The sequence below is a fragment of the Macrobrachium nipponense genome, chromosome 9 (genome assembly GCF_015104395.2).
Source record: "Macrobrachium nipponense isolate FS-2020 chromosome 9, ASM1510439v2, whole genome shotgun sequence".
In the NCBI taxonomy this organism is placed as follows: Eukaryota; Metazoa; Arthropoda; class Malacostraca; order Decapoda; family Palaemonidae; genus Macrobrachium; species Macrobrachium nipponense.
This window is the reverse complement of record NC_061110.1, coordinates 29,423,008-29,447,580: the sequence shown is the minus strand read 5'-3', so window position 1 is coordinate 29,447,580 and position 24,573 is coordinate 29,423,008. Positions and strand designations below refer to the sequence as shown.

The following is a 24,573-nucleotide window of genomic DNA, read 5'->3' as shown; positions in this document are numbered from 1 at the left end:
TAACCTTGAAAGGAATGTTTCGTATTCAAGAAAGAATCCGTTGCATGAGCAAAGTCCATCTGGTCCCTTTTAATTTCAATCTTTTTCTGGCTTGCATTATTTGAGTTTGTAATCATTACAATGAATTGATAATGACGCAGATGATCTCAACATTCATCTTTCTATTGGAGTCACTGACATCAAAACAAATGTCTTTTTGCAGGACTTCATCGTGACCTGGAACTCGTGAAAGGTACTTGTAACCCAGATAATAATATTCCTCTCTTTTTTTCATGACAACATAATTGCCTGTATGTTAATCATAATAATCTACTTATGGTCAAGTCATTCGAAACTGGGATGGATCCCATGCAATAACTTTGCTCCCAAATGAATCACCGTTTAAAATTCTTAACAGAAGTCGAACTTTACAAGTGTTTGCCTTTGTTTCCTTCAGGTGCAGTGAACAACACCCAGGACTCCTTGCAAAGTAAGTGCATTTATTCATCAATATTATGGCAAGAAAACGTTGACCAGTCATGTGATGTCTATTCTCAGATATATATGACCATAAATACCATGATGTATTCTCTTACTCATAACACAATGATCAACTTAAATTCGTAAACAGAAGTTATCTTTTCAAACAAAAATTAATTTTGGCTGTCATTCATTGAGAAGAAAAATTCTCTTTCCAGATTGCCATCATGAACTGGAACACGTGAAAGGTATACTTAACCCCTTCAGTTTTTTTTCTTTTCTCTCTTTTTTATATCCTGCAACTAAGCAAAGCTGAGTCTGTTGATCTTGAGTGAATTTTGAGAATAACGACCAAACAATCATGATAAAATACCAAGTCTTCCTCGTGACAGATTCCTTTAGAGATGAGAATGACAATATTTAGGATTGGTGATAGAATCGAAGTTTATAAAAGGCATTTGGTGTTTTCTTCTCTCCAGGTGGAGTGAACAGCAATCAGGACTCCTTGCAAAGTAAGTGCATTTATTCACCGCATATTCAGGCAAGATAGTATAAAGACATTAGTATAGACAACAACAACACATTCTCTTATACTTAGGCATTGCTAGACCATCTAAAGCCAATAATTCCGCTTTGTTTATCATTCCTTTTTGAGGTATGAATATGAGTGGTTTATTCATAGCTAATACCTTTGTTCATTTGTGTGCATTTGCAAATAAGTGAGAAAGAAAGCAAATCATTTCCTGGAGAGGGTGTCTTCAATATTAGAAGTCATGTCAGGATGAGTGCCAAGCATTAGGATAGTCAGACTCTGTCGGAATATATACAGAAACCTGTGACCCTGAACCTTGTGGCGGCAGATATGACCCTTCTTTCTTTTCTTACACTGCAATCCTATAAGGAAAGAAATGCTTGCGTAATCAGACGAAAGAGATTTTCTATTGAGCTTTCATGTTTAATGAGTCTCAGTTAGCCTGATGACTGAAGCCTCTTCTACAGAATTTATTTTTCTCTTTCCAGATATCTCGGCGAAACTGGAGACATTAGAAGGTAAATGCAAAGCTTCTTCTTCTTTTTCTTTTTCTTCTTCTTCTTCAGTGTTCCTCACTCGTTTCCGAAAGTTCAGTTCTGTCGGTTGTGGAAAGTAGTTCCAAATTGTTAATGCTAAGCTTTTGGAAGTTTCCCAGCACATAGATAGATAGATAGATCAGAGATAATAATCAGCGTTATGCTTAGTGAAACTGAATGATGATGATGATGATGACAACCAGGTCTCTCTCAAAAAAGGTTTATCCAAATATCATGGCAGGAAAACTTATGATCACGGCAATTATGATTGGTTCGAGACGAAAAGGTGCAGCGATTTTCATAGATACTCTCATCTATTATTAGGTTCACTCTTTTCTTCAGCATAATTCATACACGATGAAGAATTTAAAGTGATCATATTGATGTGGACATATATATATATATATATATATATATATATATATATATATATATATATATATGTGTGTGTGTGAGTGTGTGTGTGTGTTTGTGTGGTAGTATATAATATATGAATATATATATATTATATATATATATATATATATATATATATATATATATATATATATATATATATATATATATATATATTATATATATATATATATATATATATATATAGGTATATAACTGGGTATGTTGCTGTTTCTAGAAAACTTCAATTTAAGGAGGAACAGGATAGCCAGAAGACGTGGTATTATTCCAGACATTATTATTTCCTTAAAATAAAACAAGGGCACTGCTGAGCTTTCGGTAATACATTGCTTTTCCCATCATCAGGGTCACATCTATAAAACGATACAAAAAAGAGAAACAGTAAGAATTATACTGATTAACTAAATTTAAAAACATTACAATACTATAAAATACATGACACAAAGTAAAAAAGGAACATAAAATACACATCACAAAGTAAAAAAAGGAACATAAAAACTAAGTTAACTACAAATCATAAAATAGCAATGACAAGTTAAGAGATTACGTAAAATGCAGAAATATACTAAGAGCAAATAATAAAAATATAAATATTCAGAGTAAAATAAATAAAATAATGATACTGTACTACAAGATATTGGAGAACCTACTGTTCATGTCGTAGTTAAATGACAACTGGGAGAGTTGGAAAATGCGAATGAAATGGGCGGAAGTGGTGTGGGTAAAAGAGAGAGAGAAGGAGGGAGAAAAACAAACAAACAAACAAACAAACAATCAAATTATGCAATGAACAAAGGAACAAAGGTGGTTTGGTTATTGAGTGTTGGAGATTGTTGTTTAATATGGAGGGACTCTAAAAAGGGAAGTGAATGGCTGTTTTTTGTTTGTCCAAGTATTTCAAAATCATGTAATGGTATGTGATGGTGACAGATATGGCATGAAGTCTAATTGCACTATTTTCTTTTTTGCTTAAAGGTAAGCCTGTACGATGGCTAACACCCCTATGAGAGTCGATGCGCACCTTAAGTAGGCGTTTAAAACAACCCACATAAGTCCCAAAATTACATTTTGGGCAATTGAACTTATAAACAGTGCAGGTACGCATCAACTCCGGGAGGGTGTCTTTAAAGTGAAACAGTCTTCCAATTGTAAGTGGGTTATTAAAAATAAATCTGAACTCAATGTACGGATATAGATGGCTCAAGAGTGACAATAATTTACGTTTTAGTGGGCCTGAATTATTAGTAAATGGTAGTGGAACATATACTATCTTCTTGGGAACAGTGCAGACTACAGTTTTTGGATTAAAAATATTGTCTAAAAATTGCTTTCTAGGTTAATTCATGTAAAACTCTCATTCATCGAGCCTTTTCCCTTTGCTCCAACTGGAATCATTTTCACCTGGAAGTTTGTTTTTAAGAGACTTATTTTAAGAATAATTGCTATCCCCTGAACATGTTCAATAAAATCCTTAAAGAATTTTTAGACAATATTTTTAATCCAAAAACTGTAGTCTGCACCGTTCCCAAGAAGATAGTATATGTTCCACTACCTTTTACTAATAATTCAGGCCCACTAAAACGTAAATTATTGTCACTCTTGAGCCATCTATATCTGTACGTTGAGTTCAGATATATTTTTAATAACCCACTTACAATTGGAAGACTGTTTCACTTTAAAGACACCCTCCCGGAGTTGATGCGTACCTGCACTGTTTATAAGTTCAATTGCCCAAAATGTAATTTTGGGACTTATGTGGGTTGTTCTAAACGCCTACTTAGGGTGCGCATCGACTCTCATAGGGGTGTTAGCCATCGTACAGGCTTACCAATAAGCAAAAAAGAAAATAGTGCAATTAGACTTCATGCCATATCCTGTCACCATCACATACAGTACAGCGATTTTGAAATACTTGGACAAACAAAAAACAGCCATTCACTTCCCTTTTTAGAGTCCCTCCATATTAAACAACAATCTCCAACACTCAATAACCAAACCACCTCTGTTCCTTTGTTCATTGCGTAATTTGCTTGTTTGTTTGTTTGTTTGTTTGTTTTTTTCTCCCTCCTTCTCTCTCTCTCTTTTACCCGCACCACTTCCGCCCATTTCATTCGCAGTTTTCCAACTCTCCCAGTTGTCATTTAACTACGACATGAACAGTAGGTTCTCCAATATCTTGTAGTACAGTATCATTATTTTATTTATTTTACTCTGAATATTTATGTTTTTATTATTTGCTCTTAGTATATTTCTGCATTTTACGTAATCTCTCTTAACTTGTCATTGCTATTTTATGATTTGCAGTTAACTTAGTTTTTATGTTCCTTTTTTTACTTTGTGTTGTGTATTTTATGTTCCTTTTTTACTTTGTGTCATGTATTTTAAAGTATTGTAATGTTTTTAAATTTAGTTAATCAGTATAATTCTTACTGTTTCTCTTTTTTGTATCGTTTTATAGATGTGACCCTGATGATGGGAAAAGAAATGTATTACCGAAAGCTCAGCAGTGCCCTTGTTTTATTTTAAGGAAATAATAATGTCTGGAATAATACCACGTCTTCTGGCTATCCTGTTCCTCCTTATATATATCTAATAAAAGGAGCCCATAAAAACACCAAAATATAGAGAAAAAAGTACTATATTTCAGAGACTGCTGTTTCCCTCTTCAGGTAGATGAATGAGAAAAGTTTACAGAAAAGGTGGTATTTATACCAAGAGGTCCATCCACAAACAAGCCATTTTAAGTCACCCCCGCTGATAATCTTCCTTTAATCTTCTTAAGGGTTGGTTGAATGAAGACGTTGTCGATCGTGTCCGAAATCCATGCTCCTTTTGAGATGTTCATTACCTGCCTCTCTTTTATTAAGGCCGATTCCATCATTTGACTCTTGTACCGGCAGTTGCTGCTATAAATTACACGTGACAAATTCCAGTTTATTCTATGGTTATGTTCATTTATATGGTTGAAAATAGCCGAGTTCTGTTGTCCATACCTAACTGACCGTTTGTGTTGTATTAATCTCTGGGGAAGGGATTTACCTGTAAATCCTATGTAAGATTGGTCACAGTCCTGGCATGGGATTTCGTATACCCCAGAGTCCTTTGGAGATGTCTTTTGTTGGACGTTAATCAGGGATTTGGCTAAGGTGTTTGGGTAAGTAAATACAAAAGGGTTCGATTTTCCGAGGGGGTTGGTTATTCTCTTAATCGTGTCCAGGTGGGGAATTATTATTTTATTGTTGGGTGTATCTCTGGTCTTGTCTTTAGGGGGTCGGTAGAAAATTACGTTTGCTTTGTGAATTGCTTTCTCAATTATATGGTCAGGATATTTTAAAGATGAAAGTTGCTTGGGAATTAGTTCAAATTCTTTTTCCAGGAATTCTGGGGAACAGATTCGTAAGGCTCTTAAGAACAAGTTACTAGCTGCACCTATCTTGATAGTAATGTCATGATAGCTAAAGTAGTGAATGTATGAAAGTGAGAACGTTGGTTTTCTGTATATGGTAAATTTGTATTCTGTCGTATCTCTGATTATTAAAACATCAAGAAAAGGAATTTTGTTGTCTGTTTCCCATTCAACTTTAAATTTGATGCTGGGCACTAATGTGTTTAATTTCAAGAGGAATTCATTGAAATTGCCCCACCTATTATCCCCCCAAATGTTAGGATATCATCCACGTATCTCATCCACAGCATGTTTTTGGGTTTTATTGCATTTATTACTGTAGTTTCAAAGTATTCCATGTACAGATTGGCTAGAACAGGACTTAAAGGACTACCCATACTACACCCGAATTTTTGCTTGTAGAATGATTCCCCGAATGAAAATATGTTATTAGATGCACATAATTCAACTAGCTTTATTATTTTGTCAAGCGCCAATGGGAAATGATCTGAATAGGGGGATAATTTTACCCTTAAAAACTGAAGAACGTCCTGTACTGGTACTTTAGTGAACAGGGAATCTACGATAATAGGTGGGGCAATTTCAATGAATTCCTCTCGAAATTAAACACATTAGTGCCCAGCATCAAATTTAAAGTTGAATGGGAAACAGACAACAAAATTCCTTTTCTTGATGTTTTAATAATCAGAGATACGACAGAATACAAATTTACCATATACAGAAAACCAACGTTCTCACTTTCATACATTCACTACTTTAGCTATCATGACATTACTATCAAGATAGGTGCAGCTAGTAACTTGTTCTTAAGAGCCTTACGAATCTGTTCCCCAGAATTCCTGGAAAAAGAATTTGAACTAATTCGCAAGCAACTTTCGTCTTTAAAATATCCTGACCATATAATTGAGAAAGCAATTCACAAAGCAAACGTAATTTTCTACCGACCCCCTAAAGACAAGACCAGAGATACACCCAACAATAAAATAATAATTCCCCACCTGGACACGATTAAGAGAATAACCAACCCCTCGGAAAATCGAACCCCTTTTGTATTTACTTACCCAAACACCTTAGCCAAATCCCTAATTAACGTCCAACAAAAGACATCTCCAAAGGACTCTGGGGTTTACAAAATCCCATGCCAGGACTGTGACCAATCTTACATCGGATTTACAGGTAAATCCCTTCCCCAGAGATTAATACAACACAAACGGTCAGTTAGGTATGGACAACAGAACTCGGCTATTTTCAACCATATAAATGAAAACAAACCAAATTAAAAAACAACCATAGAATAAACTGGAATTTGTCACGTGTAATTTATAGCAGCAACTGCCGGTACAAGAGTCAAATGATGGAATCGGCCTAATAAAAGAGAGGCAGGTAATGAAACATCTCAAAGGAGCATGGATTTCGGACACGATCGACAACGTCTTCATTCAACCAACCTTAAGAAGATTAAAGGAAGATTATCAGCGGGGGTGACTTAAAATGGCTTGTTTGTGGATGGACCTCTTGGTATAAATACCACCTTTTCTGTAAACTTTTCTCATTCATCTACCTGAAGAGGGAGACAGAACACCCTCTGAAAGATAGTACTTTTTTCTCTATATTTTGGTGTTTTTTATGGGCTCCTTTTATTAGATGGAATTCTGTTGTTACAGAACATTTTTACCAGTCATATATATATATATATATATATATATATATATATATATATATATATATATATATATGTATATATATATATATATATATATATATATATATATATATATATAGATATATGATATATATATATATATATATATATATATATAGATATATATATATATATATATATATATATATATATATATATAGATATATATATATATATATATATATATATATATATATATATATATATATATATATATATAGATATATATATATATATATATATATATATATAAGGTAGGAACAGGATAGCCAGAAGACTAGGTATATTATTCGAGACTATTATATATATATATATATAGGAGGAGGATAGACAGAGAGTATATTATTCGAGACATTATATATATATATATATATATATACTATATATATAGATATATATATATATATATGTGTGTGTGTGTGTGTGTGTGTGTGTGTGTGTGTGTGTGAACCCTCTTAATCTCGAGTACCTTCTATATATTCCAGGGATCCATCGGGAAACCAAAGGCTGCCTCGGAAGGGAGGACTTGGAACACTTCAAGAACATATCATTAGCTGGTATGCTCTTCAAATGAGAGGGACTTTATACGATTCTTAATTGGCAGTTTTTGTATCATTTCCCAATGTCAGTAGTAAAAATGAATAATACTATGTTTTGTATTGGCTAACTAAGCAATATAGTAAGGGACTTTGATAAGACTTAGACATATTACAAGTACAAGTATCAATAGGATCTAAAGTTCATAATATGAGTTCCAGGTATGTTCATGGAATGATTTTTTCTCTTCCAGGACAAAAAAATTTGGAGTCTTCCCTTCGCCAGGAAATATCTGGAGTCATCTCTTTGTTGGAGACTGGAGGAATAGGTCAGTCATACTTATGCTTGAGAGAGAATGATAAAATTATTGCTAAATCTGTTGCACTGAAATGTTTCTATCCTGATCCACTAGATCAAGGAATCCCTTTCTAAAGAGTTTATCTATCAGTCATTTACTTATCTTTCTATGTGAGTTTTATCTTAAGGAATATCTGGAATGACCACTCTTCAACTACAATATCACTTTCCCTGCAGATGAGTGCTCAGAGGGAAGCCACAACTGCACTGATTATGAGATTTGTGCTGACAAGCTATTCAAATATCAGTGTTCCTGTCTGGCCGGATTTGCACAGGATGGTTCGCGCTGTGAAGGTGAGAGAAAGACATTCTCATTGCAGTGTTCTTTTCTTCTTCTTCTTCTGTTCTTCTCCTACACTTTGCATAATTCCGTTGTTGACTGCCAGAGGAAATTATCACTTTGCTCAAGTGACCTTTCTTTCCTCACTACTCTTTTTTAGTTTTTTTTCCTGGAGAAAAGAATCAGTATAATTACATTTCCCCTTGTTATGGTAACAGTCATGTTGAATAAAATTTCATCCCTTATAATTCTACTTCACGAGGAATATGGAAATGTTGAGAAATGTTTTGAGTCTTCCTCAAACAACAACAATCCTGAGTTTGAGGTTGTTCAAATTGACTGACCTCCTCGATGCCAACAGATGCAAATCTTTGAGACAGCAGCGTCCTTTCTATTGTGTGTCCCGTTTTCAGACTTCTGTATCAATCCATAACAACCACAAAAGCAAGATAGATGAGGCTCCCGATTGTTGAGCCCTGCTCATTGCTTCAGTCTCCTGTGGGTCTTTCTCCCTTCAAAGTTCACCCTCGTCCACCTGAAGGAAATGGAAGCTCTTTCTATAATAGGATCAAACAGATAGAATTCAAGTCACTATTTCAACTGCCTTTCCTGCTTCGAGGAACATTTGTCCTTCTTTAATACACAAATTATATCTGATTTCATGACGGGTTTGGTTTCGTAATCATCTCTTACATATTTTAAATAAAGGATATTCAAGACTTTCCTAAAGATAATTTGCAATATTCTGTAATATATATATATATATATATATATATATATATATATAGTATATATATATATATATATAATATATATATGTGAGTCCTAGGGGTTGTAATTAATAATATATTCAATTTGTTCGTTGTGACCTTTTTGGAATGCATAGAGACAGAGCCGAAGCAACGACCTGATAAAGCTGATAAATGATTTCTGAGGTGGCGTGATATGAAAAGTGCATAGTTGAAGCGGGTCAATGTTCACGAGTTCATGGGTCTTTTTCAAATGCCTTTAGAAACTGGTTGTAGCCAGTAACGTGGGGCGTTAACGAAGTGTGCATTCATATGTACGTGCGCGCCTCTTCCTTTCATAATGGTATCATTAGCCAAGTCTATGGGGAGACTTTGAGAGACGTCTGTGGGAGAAAGGCAAGATGCTGGGGATAGCTCTTCGAAAGTTTATTTGTTTCTGTGCATAATATTATGGTTGGGAATGGGTAAGTGTTACCTTTACTTTAGCCAAAAGGGATGGCTTGTTACACATTGTAAGAATGTTTAATCTTTAACTTTGTCTTTAAACTTCTGTGTGCTAACGAGTGTTTCTCGTGTCTTTTGTAACAGACGATTCTGGTGAAGGAACTATGTGTTCTGGCGAGGGAATTGAGTGTTCTGGCAAGGGGGGACCGAGAGTCCTAGGGGGACAGAGAGTCCCATATGGAAGAGATTGGTGTGACTAATTACTGATTAAGACTTTTACATATTGGGGGTTTAACTAAGTTAGTTTGTCTGTGAGACTTGATTTGTTATCTTTCCATTGTTAAATAAATGTTATTTTTTATATAACTTTGACTCTCATTTTGATGACCTGTTAGAATGGAGAGAGAGGGGTTGCTGAGAGAGAGAGAGAGAGAGAGAGAGAGAGAGAGAGAGAGAGAGAGAGAGAGAAGTTGCTTGGAGAGAGAGAGAGAGGGGGATCACTTGGAGAGAGAGAGAGAGAGAGAGATGAGATGGTGTATATTAGTTTGCCTAACGTTCGGGGTTCCACGTTTACCAAATAAAAATTAGATTAATATCTCGTTTACAGTGATGGCAGCGTATATTGAACCATTGTTACGCCTTTTGTGAGATTAAATGCCATTTTCAGAGTGTCTGGTTGTGGAAATATGTTAGATTTCAGTTGCTAAGTGAAAGGGGTGGAGAAATATCCGTCCGGTAACTGTGGTAAAGGGAGGGGAAGGAATTTTATTAGAGTCAGCATTTTGCCCAGAGCGAGATGCCTCAAGGAGTGGGGAACATTCAGTTAGTACTGAGATGTTTGTGAGTGTGATTCCCGAGATGCCCGTGTGTGTGTTATTAGCGTGTCTTGCTCAAATTCCGAGTTTTTTTTGTTCTCATTATGAAGTGGTAAGTGTTAAAGAACATTTTTTTACTCTTGGGGAGGGTTTTTTGAAATAATTCAGTGTAATGGGACTAGTTTAAGATACCACATTTCTTTCCCCCATAGTAGTAGAAAGTGACGTGTTTTTCATTATTGGCGCGTGTTTAAAAAAGATACATTCGTCTTTGTGAGTGCGTATGAATATTTTTCATGCATGCGAAACTGTGCCTGTATTGCATTTTTTTGGCTTGGAGACAGAGCAGGCACTCATTTTTGCGGGCTCAGCAAATTTCTGCCAACGAACGCAGAAGGGCATTGCAGGGGAGTACTGCCTGCCTCGAGGGCATTGCTTACCGGGAGGGTACTACTACTGGTGGTTTGCCTTGGGGGGTATCGCTTGACTGGGGGGATGTTCTATCGCCCAGGGGAGGGTGAAATTCTCTTTTTTTTTCTCAGTGGGGGCGAAACTTTTTTTTTCCCAGTGGGGGTGAACTCCTTCCTTTTTTTCTCCTTGTTGGGGTGTTGGGAGACGAATTTGCCCTTGAAAATTATTTTCCAATGCCAAGACATCAGCTGATTGATTAGTTGATGACGTGAGATACCTGTAGGGGTTTTTTTTAGAAAAAGATTTTCTTTCTCTTGAATGAAGAGAAAAGAGAATTGAAATGCATGGGATGTGTGTATGTTTTCCTTATGCTTTGGAAGACACAAATATAATGGGGACACAGAGATTATTATTTTTTTATTGCGTTGGAGGGATTACTTTAAAATACCGTGAGTGGTGTTGATTGGTGTCGAATGGTGTTGATTTTGGGTGTGGCAATGGTGGTGTATACTGTGGGTTTGGCAATACTGGTGTATGCTACGGGAATTACACCCTTACTTGAGATATTTGCAGGAGAATTATTTTTATTAATAATTGTTATTATTACGTGACATTTTTACGGGAGGGTTGCTTAAGTAGAATTATCATTACTTGAGACATTTTACGAAAGATTTGAGATATTTCATGGGAGATTATTTTATAATTATTACAGATAATTATATTATGGAGAATTATTACAATGAATTATGGGAGAAATCTTGTGGTTAATTGTGGTTTATTGAGTTTTTATAACTTTGGAGAATATTTCAGTCATTCATGAGTGACGAGTTTTGCTGAATCTTGGTGAATTTTGTGTTGAGTTTTTGGGTGAATGGACAAGCATTAACATTAGTGATGTTTTTTTATACTAATACTAGTGATTTTGACGATAGCAATTTTGGTGGTTCTGCTATAGTGATACATCTGATACTGATTTTTTTATATTTACTAATATGTGGGTGCTGTAATGCTATCAAGGGTGTTGAAATCTTTTTTTAATTTGGGAGGAACTAACAACACATTTTTTTTCTGTTTTTATGAGTTCAGCAGATAATTGCTTGACATACGTGAGTCATGGGGATAGTTAACAGTGCCGTTGATTTTTCTTTTCTCTTTGTTTGGAAGATAGCCATTGCTGACACAAGTTTTTTTTTTTTTATCATGGATGAATTTGAATTTATTTTTTCTCTCCAGTTTGTGTGAATATTTTTTTTAATATCTCAGTTAGTGACTTAGAGTCATTATTCGGGAACGTGTTTGTGTTTTCAGCTGTTTGATGCGGCAGAAATATATGGGAGAATTTTTGCATTTTTTTGAATGCATGCGTAATGGCACTACATTTTTTTCTCTGGATATTTGTGTTCCAGAAATTGTGAGTTTTCTTGCACAATACTTTTGTTGTATTTGTGACAACTTTGCCAGAGATAGGAAACTTGGTTAAGTTTTCTAGTGGCTTATGTTGTAGTGCATATGGAGAAGTCTTGGCTTAGACACTGTGAATTTGGAGTTCTGTTATAATGAGTTGTGGCACATTGGTGATTTTTTCTAGAATTTTCTAGACAGTTTTTATTTGCCGAATTTTTGACCTTTTTCAGCAGTTATGCTAAGGAGAGAGTTTTATAGTTTTTGACCATAATATTGAGCTATTCTCTGGAGAATTGGAGATATATTATTTTGGAGTTATAATTTGAGATATAATATACTGGAGATATATTTTTGGCCATGGTGTTATTGGTGAAATAGAGGTAAGTATTTTTATTTGCCGAAACAGAGGTGAACATTTTTTATTCCTGGAGTGGTGGTTTTTTATTAACGTGGCTATCGCAGAAATAAGAGGAAATATGGTGTGGGTGTAGTTACTAATTACATGGAGGAAATATTTTATCACCGGAGTGGTTTTATTATTAATATGGTGTCACATATTTATATATGGAGGTGGAATTAATCTTTGGCGGGTGACCTTTTATGTGGTTATGGGAGTTTTTCTCGAGCCAAGAGAAGATTTCTGTGGTTCTTTCTTTTTGGTTTTGTGACTCCTATGGAAATGTGCATTTTTTATGTTCACAAGTGTGTTATTTTTGGAGGCATATAATTGCTGCATTACGAGTTTATCATAGTTTTTTTTTATCCTGAATAGGTGATTTTTTTTATATATATAATTGGGCAGTGTCATGTGAGAGATATGTCTTCGAGACAGTCTTTGAACAGCTTAGTCATATCCTGGAGTTAATTTTGTGAAATGTGCTTAAGCATATATGAAAATATATTAATTCCGAGGTAGAGCGAATTAGATATTTAAAAGGACATTTGTAGTTCGATATATTGTATATGAACTACACGGTCAATGTGATAGACTTATATAATAGCTACGTGCGGGCAAAAGCACTACCACGCCACCGAGAACGAGATGGGTTGATGCAGTCTCCAAAACAAAAAATACCTGCGCGCGAAAGGTATTTCAGGTGGGAGACGGCATGAACTTATATCTCTTGCGGTGTCGGGGTGGTTTAAGGCTTCACTGCCAGTCCTGGAGTTGAGAGGTCATTGGATCGCGCCTGTTGATCGCCAATTCTATTATCGCTTAAAAAATTCCCCCTCGGTTAAGCATATATGAAAATATACTAATTCTGAGGTAGAGCGAATTAGATATTAAAGGACATTTGTAGTTCGATATATGTATATGAATCACGGTAATGTGATAGACTTATATAATAGCTACGTGCGGGCAAAAGCACTACCACGCCACCGAGAACGAGATGGGTTGATGCAGTCTCCAAAACAAAAAATACCTGCGCGCGAAAGGTATTTCAGGTGGGAGACGGCATGAACTTATATCTCTTGCGGTGTCGGGGTGGTTTAAGGCTTCACTGCCAGTCCTGGAGTTGAGAGGTCACTGGATCGTGCCTGTCGATCGCCAATTCTATTATCGCTTAAAAAATTCCCCCTCGGTTAAGCATATATGAAAATATATTAATTCTGAGGTAGAGCGAATTAGATATTAAAGGACATTTGTAGTTCGATATATGTATATGAATCACGGTAATGTGATAGACTTATATAATAACTACGTGCGGGCAAAAGCACTACCACGCCACCGAGAACGAGATGGGTTGATGCAGTCTCCAAAACAAAAAATACCTGCGTGCGAAAGGTATTTCAGGTGGGAGATGGCATGAACTTATATATCTTGCGGTGTCGGGGTGGTTTAAGGCTTCACTGCCAATCCTGGAGCTGAGAGGTCGCTGGATCGCGCCTGTCGATCGCCAATTCTATTATCGCTTAAAATATTCCCCCTCGGTTAAGCATATATGAAAATATATTAATTCCGAGGTAGAGCGAATTAGATATTAAAGGACATTTGTCGTTCGATATATGTATATGAATCACGGTAATGTGATAGACTTATATATACATATATATTTCAATCTCTTTTCTCCATAACCAACAGACATCGACGAGTGTGCCCAAGGGAAGGCCGAGTGCAGCCCCCAGGCAACCTGCAGGAACTCCGTCGGGAGTTACAGCTGCTCCTGCAACCCACCTTTCGAGGGAGATGGACGAACCTGTGGTAAGGGAAGACGAACCTTTGTCTCTCTTTCTGAGCCTTTTTCCTTCAGAGTCAAAATCTGCAAACATAGTCGGCAGAAAAGAGCTGAATTGCTTCAGTTCACTTTGTTATCTCCTCCTCATCTTCCTCCTCCTCCTTCCAGAGTTCTCGTGCAGAAGCCCGGCCACGGTCTTCGAGGGTCTGGGATGCGTTAAGCTTGTGGTGGAATGGAAGACCTTCCAGGAGATGAACGCCACCTGCCATCAGGCAGGTGGCCGTCTCCTGCAGGACATCACACTTGCAGGTTTATGGGAAGTTATTGAGGCTTTTGGTTCAGGTAAGTTACTTCCTGACTTAATCTAATAATAATACTTATCAACAGAAGAGAGAGAGAGAGAGAGAGAACGAAGAGGAGAGAGAGAGAGGGGGGGGGGGGGGGGGGAATATTTTAATGTCGTGATATGCCACAGACGAACATACATTTATAGACATACTGACATACACGTAAATTGTTATTAATTAGCATTTATCCAAGGTAAAAAAATATGTTTGTATGTATGTATGTAGGTATGTATATATGAATATATGTATGTATGTATGTATGTATGTATGCATATATGTAGCTATGTATATATGTATATATGTATGTATGTATGTATTATGTATATGTGCATAAAGGATGTAACATGTATTGATGCAATTATTTCTGGAAATTAAAGGAAAGTGATTCTAAGCAGAAAATGTTCGGCAAAGTCAAGCATTTAAATTTAAGGCTCCATTTGTGGTGGTGCAGGGGGGTGGGCGGGAGGAGGGGGTGGCGGCGAATTTTTTCAAACTAACGTTCAGGCTAGAGAGGGAGGGATGGAGGGACGGGTGGGATGTGGTGTGGGAGGGGAGGGTTGGGAGGGGATGGGTGTGTTGTGGGGAGTGAATGAAGCAGATGTATCGCCCCCCTTTTCTAATTGTGTTTATTTTTTCTTGCAAGACATCTCACTTTTATGATTAGCTCAGAGCAGGATACATACATACATACTTACATATATATATATATATATATATATATATATATATATATATATATATATAATATGATAAATATATATATATATATACTAAACATATATATATATATATATATATATATATATAATATATATAAGATAATATATATATATATATATATATATATATATATAGTATATATATATATATATAATATATATATATGTATATATATATATATATATATATATATTATATATATATATATATATATATAATATATATATATATAATCTATATATATATATATATATACATATATATACTATATATATATATATTAACATGGGGAAAACCCTCATGTGTTTCATACTGGTAAGCGTGGATACGAAACGGAAGGCAGACCCCCACATCTCTCTCTCTCTCCCCCTCTCTCTCTCTCTCTCTCTCCACCTCTTTCTCTCCATTCTAACAGGTAATGAAAATGAGAGAGTTGCATCATAACATAACGTTTATTTACAATAACTAAATCAATTAACTAAGTAATCCAGTCTTACAGACTAACTTAAAACAACTCATTGTCAAGTCACCCAAAAGGTCACACCTTTCCCTGGGAACTCTGTCCCACCGAAATCCAGAACCGTCCATTTCCAACCGGACACTAAACACTATGTCACAAAACTCCCAGGCGAATGCCACGGCATCTTTGCCTATGACTCGAAGCCCTCTGTCAAAATCCCTCCCATAGGCTTGGGTATGAACGCTTTTAACAGAAAGAGGCGCACACGCACATACGAACACACAGTTCGACAACGCCTCGCGGTTCTAGCTGCATCTAGTTTCACAAAGGCACTTTGGGAAGAGTTCATAAACTGTCGTACATTGACTTCCTGAACTAAGCACTTTTATCTCACGCCATCCCCCAGAAACTCATTCATCAGCTACTCTCAGGTCGTTATCTCTGCACTGTCCTCCACATTCCACAGGTTACAGAGAATGCACGAACAATATATTATTAATCAAAACCCTATGTCTTACAGATTGCTCGGGCCTCGCACTATATGCTAGCTCCCGCCTAGTCAACAAAATTGCTTATACAAAACACTGGCCGCTTAAAAAAAATAAAATAAGTAAAACTGCACGTCTCTGGCATTATAAAATAAAGTCTTATCACGCTTTAATCTCCCAATAACACAAAACGCATTTTCTCTCATATTTTCTGCATTAGGATTCTTGAATATCCCTCTTCGCTTGTCTGCAAGTAACTGCACAGACAGCAACAGGCTATAGCAGGCTGTAGCAACTGTAGGAAGACGGAATGCCTCCCTCATCGTAGAAGACTCTCACGGCTTCTTGTAGATCCCCCAAAAAAACACTCTGTAGAATTCTCGCGATCACCCATCATGGAAATTACTTGTAATCACCCTGGACAACATGGCAGCACCTCTCTTCACGGCTGGTGGACGTCTTTGCTGGAGTTCGGGGTACGACGGTTTTGGGCGTTAGTTATGTCAGTCAGGTCACTGGTCAATCTAAGAAAATTAACCCAAACATACTACCTCTATCAAACAATGATCTCAAAAAGGTCAGAAATACTAACTGAACGTCTCCCAATTAACTCCCTTAAATATGACTACTAAAACAAATGATAAGTCATTATCACAACTCTCTAAGAAAAAAAAAAACATCAAGTTTCTCCAACTCAATTCTCCAAACTCGCACATCAGCACACACACACAACTCAGAAATCACAGCAACTCCACGGAATTCTGCACTCACATTTCGAACTCGAATGTGCTCACAAGAGAAAAAAAAGAAAAAATTCGTAACAAGCCCAAGAAAGAAAAGAATCACGTAAACACCCAAACCCAAAAATGTTCTCTCAAGCTGATATTTAAACAAACCCACAAAATCAGTAAAAACCTCCAGCTTTTTAACAGCAAAAACCCTTTACTGCTCAATAATTAATTACAATGAGACTTAATGTCAAACTCCCATTACGTAAGTAAATAACCCTCGAAAAATTACACCTCCCGGTAAAACCAAATCTCCCGTCCAAAAAAGAAATGCTACTTAAGCTCAATCCCCAAATCATATCTCTCATAGGAAAAAGAAGAAAAATAATAAAAAAAAAAAGGATAATCACAAGCAGATTTCCCCAATCACAAAATACATAATACATGTATAATATGCATAACTCCCGCGTTTTCCCCAAGAAATGCTCCATGTAAAGTTATGGAATTTGCCAGAAAGCAAACTCTCATACATGCGCTTTCGTGAAATGCTATAGCTAACATTTCCAAATATTGCAAAAATTCTGATCTGTCACCATCAGAGGAAAAGAATCAGCACAGCGCTCATCACACGGCTCATCACATCGCTTGTCAGTAGAAAAATCGCCTGCGGACGCATGCTCAAACAACAGCACAAAAATTGTCTAGTAAGACACATAAGTTTGGAAACTCATGATTCTCAAGAAAAAAAAGTCTAACTGACACATTTCACAGAATTAACTCCAGGATATGACTAATGTGTTCAAAAATTTGTCTCGAAGACTTATTCTCTCAACATGACTTTTTCCCAAATTATATTTCTCCAAGAATAACACACTTGTGAACATAAAAAATGCACACACATCTCCAAATGACTCGTAATGCAGTAATGCCATTCGCCTCTAAATAGACACGAAACCAAAAAAGAGAACCACAGAAAACTTCCCTTGTCTCGAAAAAAACTCCATAACCACAAAAAAAAAAAAAAAAAAAAAGGTCACCCGCCCAAGATTAATTCCAACTCCATTATGAGACACCATATCAATAATAACACCACTCCGGTTATAGAAATATTTCCTCCATTTGGTTAATAACCAACCCCCTATATTATTCTCTTATTTCTCCAAAGCCACATGTCAGTAGAAAAAAAACACCACTCCAGGAATAGAGAATAATCACCTCTATTTCGGCAAATACAAAATATTTACCTCTATTTCCACAATAACTCCATGTGGAACAAAACAAGGCTCCAAAAAATATATATCTCCAAAAAAGGAATATCAAAAAATGTGCACTCAAGGCATCTAACTCACACACTCCCAAATATTGCCCCATAATCTCCAAATATGTGTCTCCACTTTGCAACAAAGATGGCTGCAAAATAATTGAACTAAACATAGCTCATACCACATTGGCAAATATCAAAAATGGCCAAAAATATATATCTCCCATATATTATATCTCAAATTATAACTCCAAAATAATATATACCTCCAATTATCTCTCCAAAATAATATATCTCAATTATATCTCAATTATATCTCAATTATAACTCCAATTCTCCAGAGAGTAACTCAATGTTATAGTAAAAGACTATAAAAACTCTCTCCGTTTAGCATAACTGCTAAAAAAAGGGCAAAAACTCGGCATATAAAAAACTGTCTAGAAAGTTCTAGAAAAAAACCACAATGTGCCAAAAGTCATTATAACAGAACTCCCAACTCACAGTTGTCTAAAGCAAAGACTTCCCCATATGCACTACGACATAGCCATTAGAAAACTTAACCAAGTTCCTATCTCTCACAAAGTTGTCACAAATACAACAAAGGTATTGTGCAAGAAAACTCACAATTTCTGGAACATAAATATCCAGAGAAGAAATGTAGTGCCCTTACGTATGCATTCAAAACATGCAAGAAATTCTCCCCATATTACTCTATAGCATCAAATAGCTAAAACACGAACACGTTCTCTTAAATGACTCTAAGTCATGAACTGAGATAATATTTCACACTAACTGGAGAGAAAAAAATAAATTCAAATTCACCCATGGATAAAAAACTTGTGTCAGCGATGGCTAATTTCCCCCCCCCCAAAAACCAGAGAAAAGAAAAATCATCGGCACCATTAACTATCTCCCGTAACACACTAGATGTCAAGCAATTATCTGCTGAACTCATAAAAAAAAAGGAAAAAAAACTAAAACAATGTGTTGTTAGTTCTTCCCATAATCACAAAAGATTTCACCTCCCTTGACAGCATTAAAACACCCACGTATTAGTACATAAAAAATCAGTATCAGAAATATCATTATCACAAAATCACCAAAAAATTGCTATCATCAAAATCATCAGTATCAGTACAAAAATTATCACCAATGTTAATGCTTGTCCATTCTCCAAAAATTCAGCACAAAATTCAGCAAAATCCCACACAATTCACCAAGATTCAACCAGATTCATCAAGATTCAGCAAAACTCATCCCCGTGAATCACTGAAATATTCTCCAAAGTTACAAAAACTGAACAAATAATTAACACAAGACTTCTCCCATTAATTCATCGTAATAATTATCCCTGAATAATTATCTGTAATAATTATTGAATAATCTCCCATGAAATATCTCAAATCTCTCGTTTAAAACAATTCTCCCGTAATGATAATTATACTTAAGCAAACCTCCCGTGACACATCTCAAGTATAACAATTAATAATAATAATAATAATAACTCTCCAAAGCAATAATTCTCTTGCAAAGATTTCAAGTAAGGGTGAAATTCAAATAGCATACAACAGTAATGCTGAATCTTATGACATACAATTTCTCCAGCATGCAACACCATGACATAACACCATTGCCACACAACACAGATACAAACAACAATCATCGGCATTTCAAAATAATTTCTCCAACACGATAAAAAAATAATCTGTGTATCCCCCTTATATTTGTGTCTTTCAAGCACAAAGAAACATATAACACATCCGTGCATGTTAACTACTTTTCCCCTCATTCTCGTAAAAGAAAAATCTCTTTTTATTTCCTTTTCTCTTCATCCAAGGGAGAGAAAAAAAAATCTCTTTTCTAAAAAAAAGACTCTACGGGCATTTCACTTCATCAACTTATCAACCAGCTGATATCTTAGCATCCAATGTCAAGGCCAAATCCATCTCCCAACACTAAGAAAAAAAAAAGGAAAAAGGAAAAGGGGAAGTTCACCCACACTGAGAAAAATTTCTCCCCCCCTGAGAACAACCCCTCAGTCGAGCAGCAGAACAGCCCGAGGCATACCAGTAGTATCCCCCATCCCTGCACTATCTCTCGAGTGAGGCTAGTGGTACCCATGCAACTACCCTCCCAAGGGATGCCCGTACACCCTCGCAATGCAAGGCGCCTCTCTGCAGAAATATGCTGAGCCCTTAAAATTGTGGCCGCTCTGTGTCTCTAAGCCAAATCTGCTTATCTAAGCACAGTTCCCATGCATAGAAAAATACACTCCTATGTTTTAAACAAAGACGAATGCATACGTCTATATAAACACGTGCAAATAAAAGAAAACACTTCACTATGGGGAAAGAAAAAAATTGTTTTGACCTCTTGAACCAATCCCATAACCCTGAAATATTTAAACAAAAACCCACTCCTTTCAAAACAAAGTTTAACACTCACCACTCCATAATGGGAAAAAAAACTCGAAATTCTTCGTAGAATATGTAAATCTCGTCGGCACAATACACACGCGACCGGTGAGATGACTCCTAGCAACACTCCCTTACAAACTGACTGAGTTGCTGTCTCACGACTCCCACCCTGAAGAATCTCGGTACGAGCAAATTTGATGACCCTAATAGAAAATCTTTCCTCATCCCCCCATCCCACGGACGGACATTTTCTCATACCCCTTTTATCTTCTACTGGCCAACCATCTCTACATTGGCGTTCCTAGGCATAGAAAAGCAAGAAAACTTTTTATATCCCCTCTTTACCGCTGACACCACTATTACATGGGGAAACCTCCATGTGTTTCATACGGTAAGCGTGGATACGAAACGGAAGGCAGACCCCCACATCTCTCTCTCTCTCTCTCTCTCTCTCTCTCTCTCTCTCTCTCTCTCTCTCTCCACCTCTTTCTCTCCATTCTAACAGGTAATGAAAATGAGAGAGTTGCATCATAACATAACGTTTATTTACAATAACTAAATCAATTAACTAAGTAATCCAGTCTTACAGACTAACTTAAAACAACTCATTGTCAAGTCACCCAAAAGGTCACACCTTTCCCTGGGAACTCTGTCCCACCGAAATCCAGAACCGTCCATTTCCAACCGGACACTAAACACTATGTCACAAAAACTCCCCGGCGAATGCCACGGCATCTTTGCCTATGACTCGAAGCCCTCTGTCAAAATCCCTCCCATAGGCTTGGGTATGAACGCTTTTACAGAAAGAGGCGCACACGCACATACGAACACACAGTTCGACAACGCCTCGCGGTTCTAGCTGCATCTAGTTTCACAAAGGCACTTTGGGAAGAGTTCATAAACTGTCGTACATTGACTCCTGAACTAAGCACTTTTATCTCACGCCATCCCCCAGAAACTCATTCATCAGCTACTCTCAGGTCGTTATCTCTGCACTGTCCTCCACATCCACAGGTTACAGAGAATGCACGAACAATATATTATAATCAAAACCCTATGTCTTACATATATATATATATAGTAGATATATATATATATATACATATAATAATATATATATATATATATATATATATGTATATATATATATATATATAGATATATATATATATATATATATATATATATATATATATATAGATATATATATATATATATATATATATATATATATATATATATATATATATATATATATATAATATATATATATATATATTCCGACACCTATTATTTCCTGTCATTGTCCTGAATATTTTGATTCACTGACACAGTTTTCTTGATGCTGATGATCGTTTTCTTCATTTCTTGACTTTCAAAGGATATATAGAATGGACAGGATGGATGGGCGTTCATGAAGGGAAGTGGCTGGAAAGTGGACTCCCTCTACAAGAGGAGCTTTGGACGGAAGATTCCCGGGGATCAGACCATTCCGGGAGGAGTGGGCTTTGTGGCGTCATTGATAGGGATCGTTCTTCTTCGTACAAAGTGGGTCAACTTGATTGTTCAGTACATATATGGGGTTACTGCCAGTTTTTAATCCCACAGAAGTAGTCAGTCAACATGAGGCTGATCTTCTGTGTGAGGAGGAGGAGACAGAATAATAATAATAATAATAATAATAATAATCAAACAAAAACTTCTTTCAGTTTTCTTCTGAAGATTGAAAAAGAAACCCACAAAATCACTTTGTAACTTGTTTACTTCTAAGTATTTATATTTAGTTTTACTCCACACTCGAGTACTTTCAGGCCCTGTCTGTGGCCCATTCTCAAGAGATGTTTGGGATGTTAGCCTTTGTTTCCTTCAATTTGATATTAATTGAAGGAAACAAAGGTTTTACCTCAGAAGATCCCATAAGCCGAGCTTTGATATTAAAAGAAGCTAATATTGACCCTGCTGACCTCGAGATTAGGTTTCCTGCCCAACAGACTTTTGGTGACCACACCCTTACCACAAGGGTGAATCCCTTTGACCATCAGCTCAGGATATCAGAGCGACAAGAGGGGATTGGCAACTCTCAAGAAAACCAGAACAGCCATCACATAAATGACAGCTCAATGAGAAGAAGTTCCAGAAGACTGCTGGGCCTTGACCCAGGCTAACATCCCAAAAATCTCTTAAGAATGGGCCACAGACAGGGCCTGAAAGTGCTCGAGTGTGAAGTAAAACTAAATGTAAATACTTAGAAGTAAACAAGTTTCAAAGTGATTTTGTGGGTTTCTTTTTCAATAATAATAATAATAATAATAATAATAATAATAATAATAATAATAATAATAATAATAATAATAATAATAATAATAATAATAATAATAATAATATAATGATAATAATAATAATAATAATAATAATAATAATAATAATAAATAATAACTAATAATAATAATAATAATATACTAAATTTAAATTATCTATGTTTATAATATTAATTCATTTAGACTGTTGTTTTTCATTGATGTTCTTCTGTGTAAACCTCCTCTGAGGATATATTGATAATGATAATAATTAATAATACTTTTGTACTTTGCAAAGGTCAGTTCATATATAGATAACCATAACCTTTCATTATACACTTATTATTATAGGAAATGTTTGACATAAAACAGAATTGTTATAATTCACTTCAATGTGACATTTCAACAATATACTATTTCATGTTCATTCAGCAGCACTTGTTCTTTTATTGAAACTTTTTTTATATCGTTTGAATATTCTTTTTGAAAGAAAGAAAGAAAGGAAGAAAGGAAGTGAATCAAGGGATCAGAAATGAATCAAGTGTAAGAACTAAAGAGGCTTTGAATAAAGACTGTGAAAGAATGAAAAGAAGTCAGATATTGATGAAAGGAAAAAGGTCAGAAACAACAAGAAACAATCTGAAGATTTCTAGACTGACTGACATTGGTCAAACTCAAGAAAGATGGATAAAATAGATGCTAAGGCCAATATTCTTCAACAATTATGAAAACAGAAAAAAAAATATTTGCCAAAAATAAAGTTGTATAATAACATATGTATATATATATAATATAGATATATATATATATATATATATATATATATATATATATATATATACATATATGTTATTATACTTTATTCTCGGTATTTTCTCTGCTTTCACACACACACACACACACACACACACACACACACACACACATATATATAAATATATATATATATATATATATATATATATATATATATATATATATATATGCAGAAGCCAGGTACTATGTCGTTACCTCTAAGTAAATGGGGATACAATCCACAATGAAGTAAACTTCCTCATGTAGTTTAAAATATATATTACTTGTATAGGATTAAAGCTTTCGACCATCAACTGTGGTCTTGTTCACTTTAGTGAACAAGACCACAGTTGATGGTCGAAAGCTTTAATCCTATACAAGTATATATATTTTAAACTACATGAGGAATTTACTTCATTGTGGATTGTATCCCCATATATATATATATATATATATATTATATATATATATATATATATTATATATATATATATATATATATATGAATATAAACAAACGAACAACAACTGATAATAATTCCTTCGATTTCCAACATAAAGATCACAGGATCCTTTTGGAGAGAGAGAGAAGGGACAACAAAGGAATTTCCTTGGTCCACAAATAAAGAGAAAGACTCAAACAGGGTTAGATGATTATCATTATCGCTCATTTTCTTCTTCCTTCCACCAGAATTGTTATTCATCATAAATCAGAGCGAAGGTTTATTACGACCAAGAGAGAGAGAAAGAGAGAGAGAGAGAGAGAGAGAGAGAGAGAGAGAGAGAGAGAGAGATTTATGCTTTCACTAAATGGAACTGAAAAACAGACATCATT

At 35.5% G+C, this 24,573-nt stretch overlaps 1 protein-coding gene across 15 annotated transcripts in view; it reads left to right on the top strand.

Annotated features, from left to right (window-relative positions):
• LOC135218573 (protein kinase C-binding protein NELL1-like) overlaps window positions 1-22,823 on the top strand; it is a 57,871-nt gene extending 35,048 nt beyond the window's left edge. For 8 of the 15 annotated variants that reach the window (XM_064254966.1, XM_064254963.1, XM_064254975.1 and 5 more), the window contains 11 exons: window positions 203-232; window positions 437-469; window positions 678-707; window positions 939-971; window positions 1,480-1,509; window positions 7,538-7,609; window positions 7,843-7,917; window positions 8,124-8,240; window positions 14,133-14,252; window positions 14,395-14,568; window positions 22,029-22,823. In XM_064254966.1, the coding sequence (XP_064111036.1) occupies window positions 203-232; window positions 437-469; window positions 678-707; window positions 939-971; window positions 1,480-1,509; window positions 7,538-7,609; window positions 7,843-7,917; window positions 8,124-8,240; window positions 14,133-14,252; window positions 14,395-14,568; window positions 22,029-22,261 (947 nt within the window). In that variant the 3' untranslated portion in view covers window positions 22,262-22,823. The remainder of the gene's footprint in view (window positions 1-202; window positions 233-436; window positions 470-677; window positions 708-938; window positions 972-1,479; window positions 1,510-7,537; window positions 7,610-7,842; window positions 7,918-8,123; window positions 8,241-14,132; window positions 14,253-14,394; window positions 14,569-22,028) is intronic. The other 7 variants (XM_064254976.1, XM_064254974.1, XM_064254971.1 and 4 more) reach the window with 4 other exon arrangements.
• The last annotated feature ends 1,750 nt before the right edge of the window (window positions 22,824-24,573 follow it).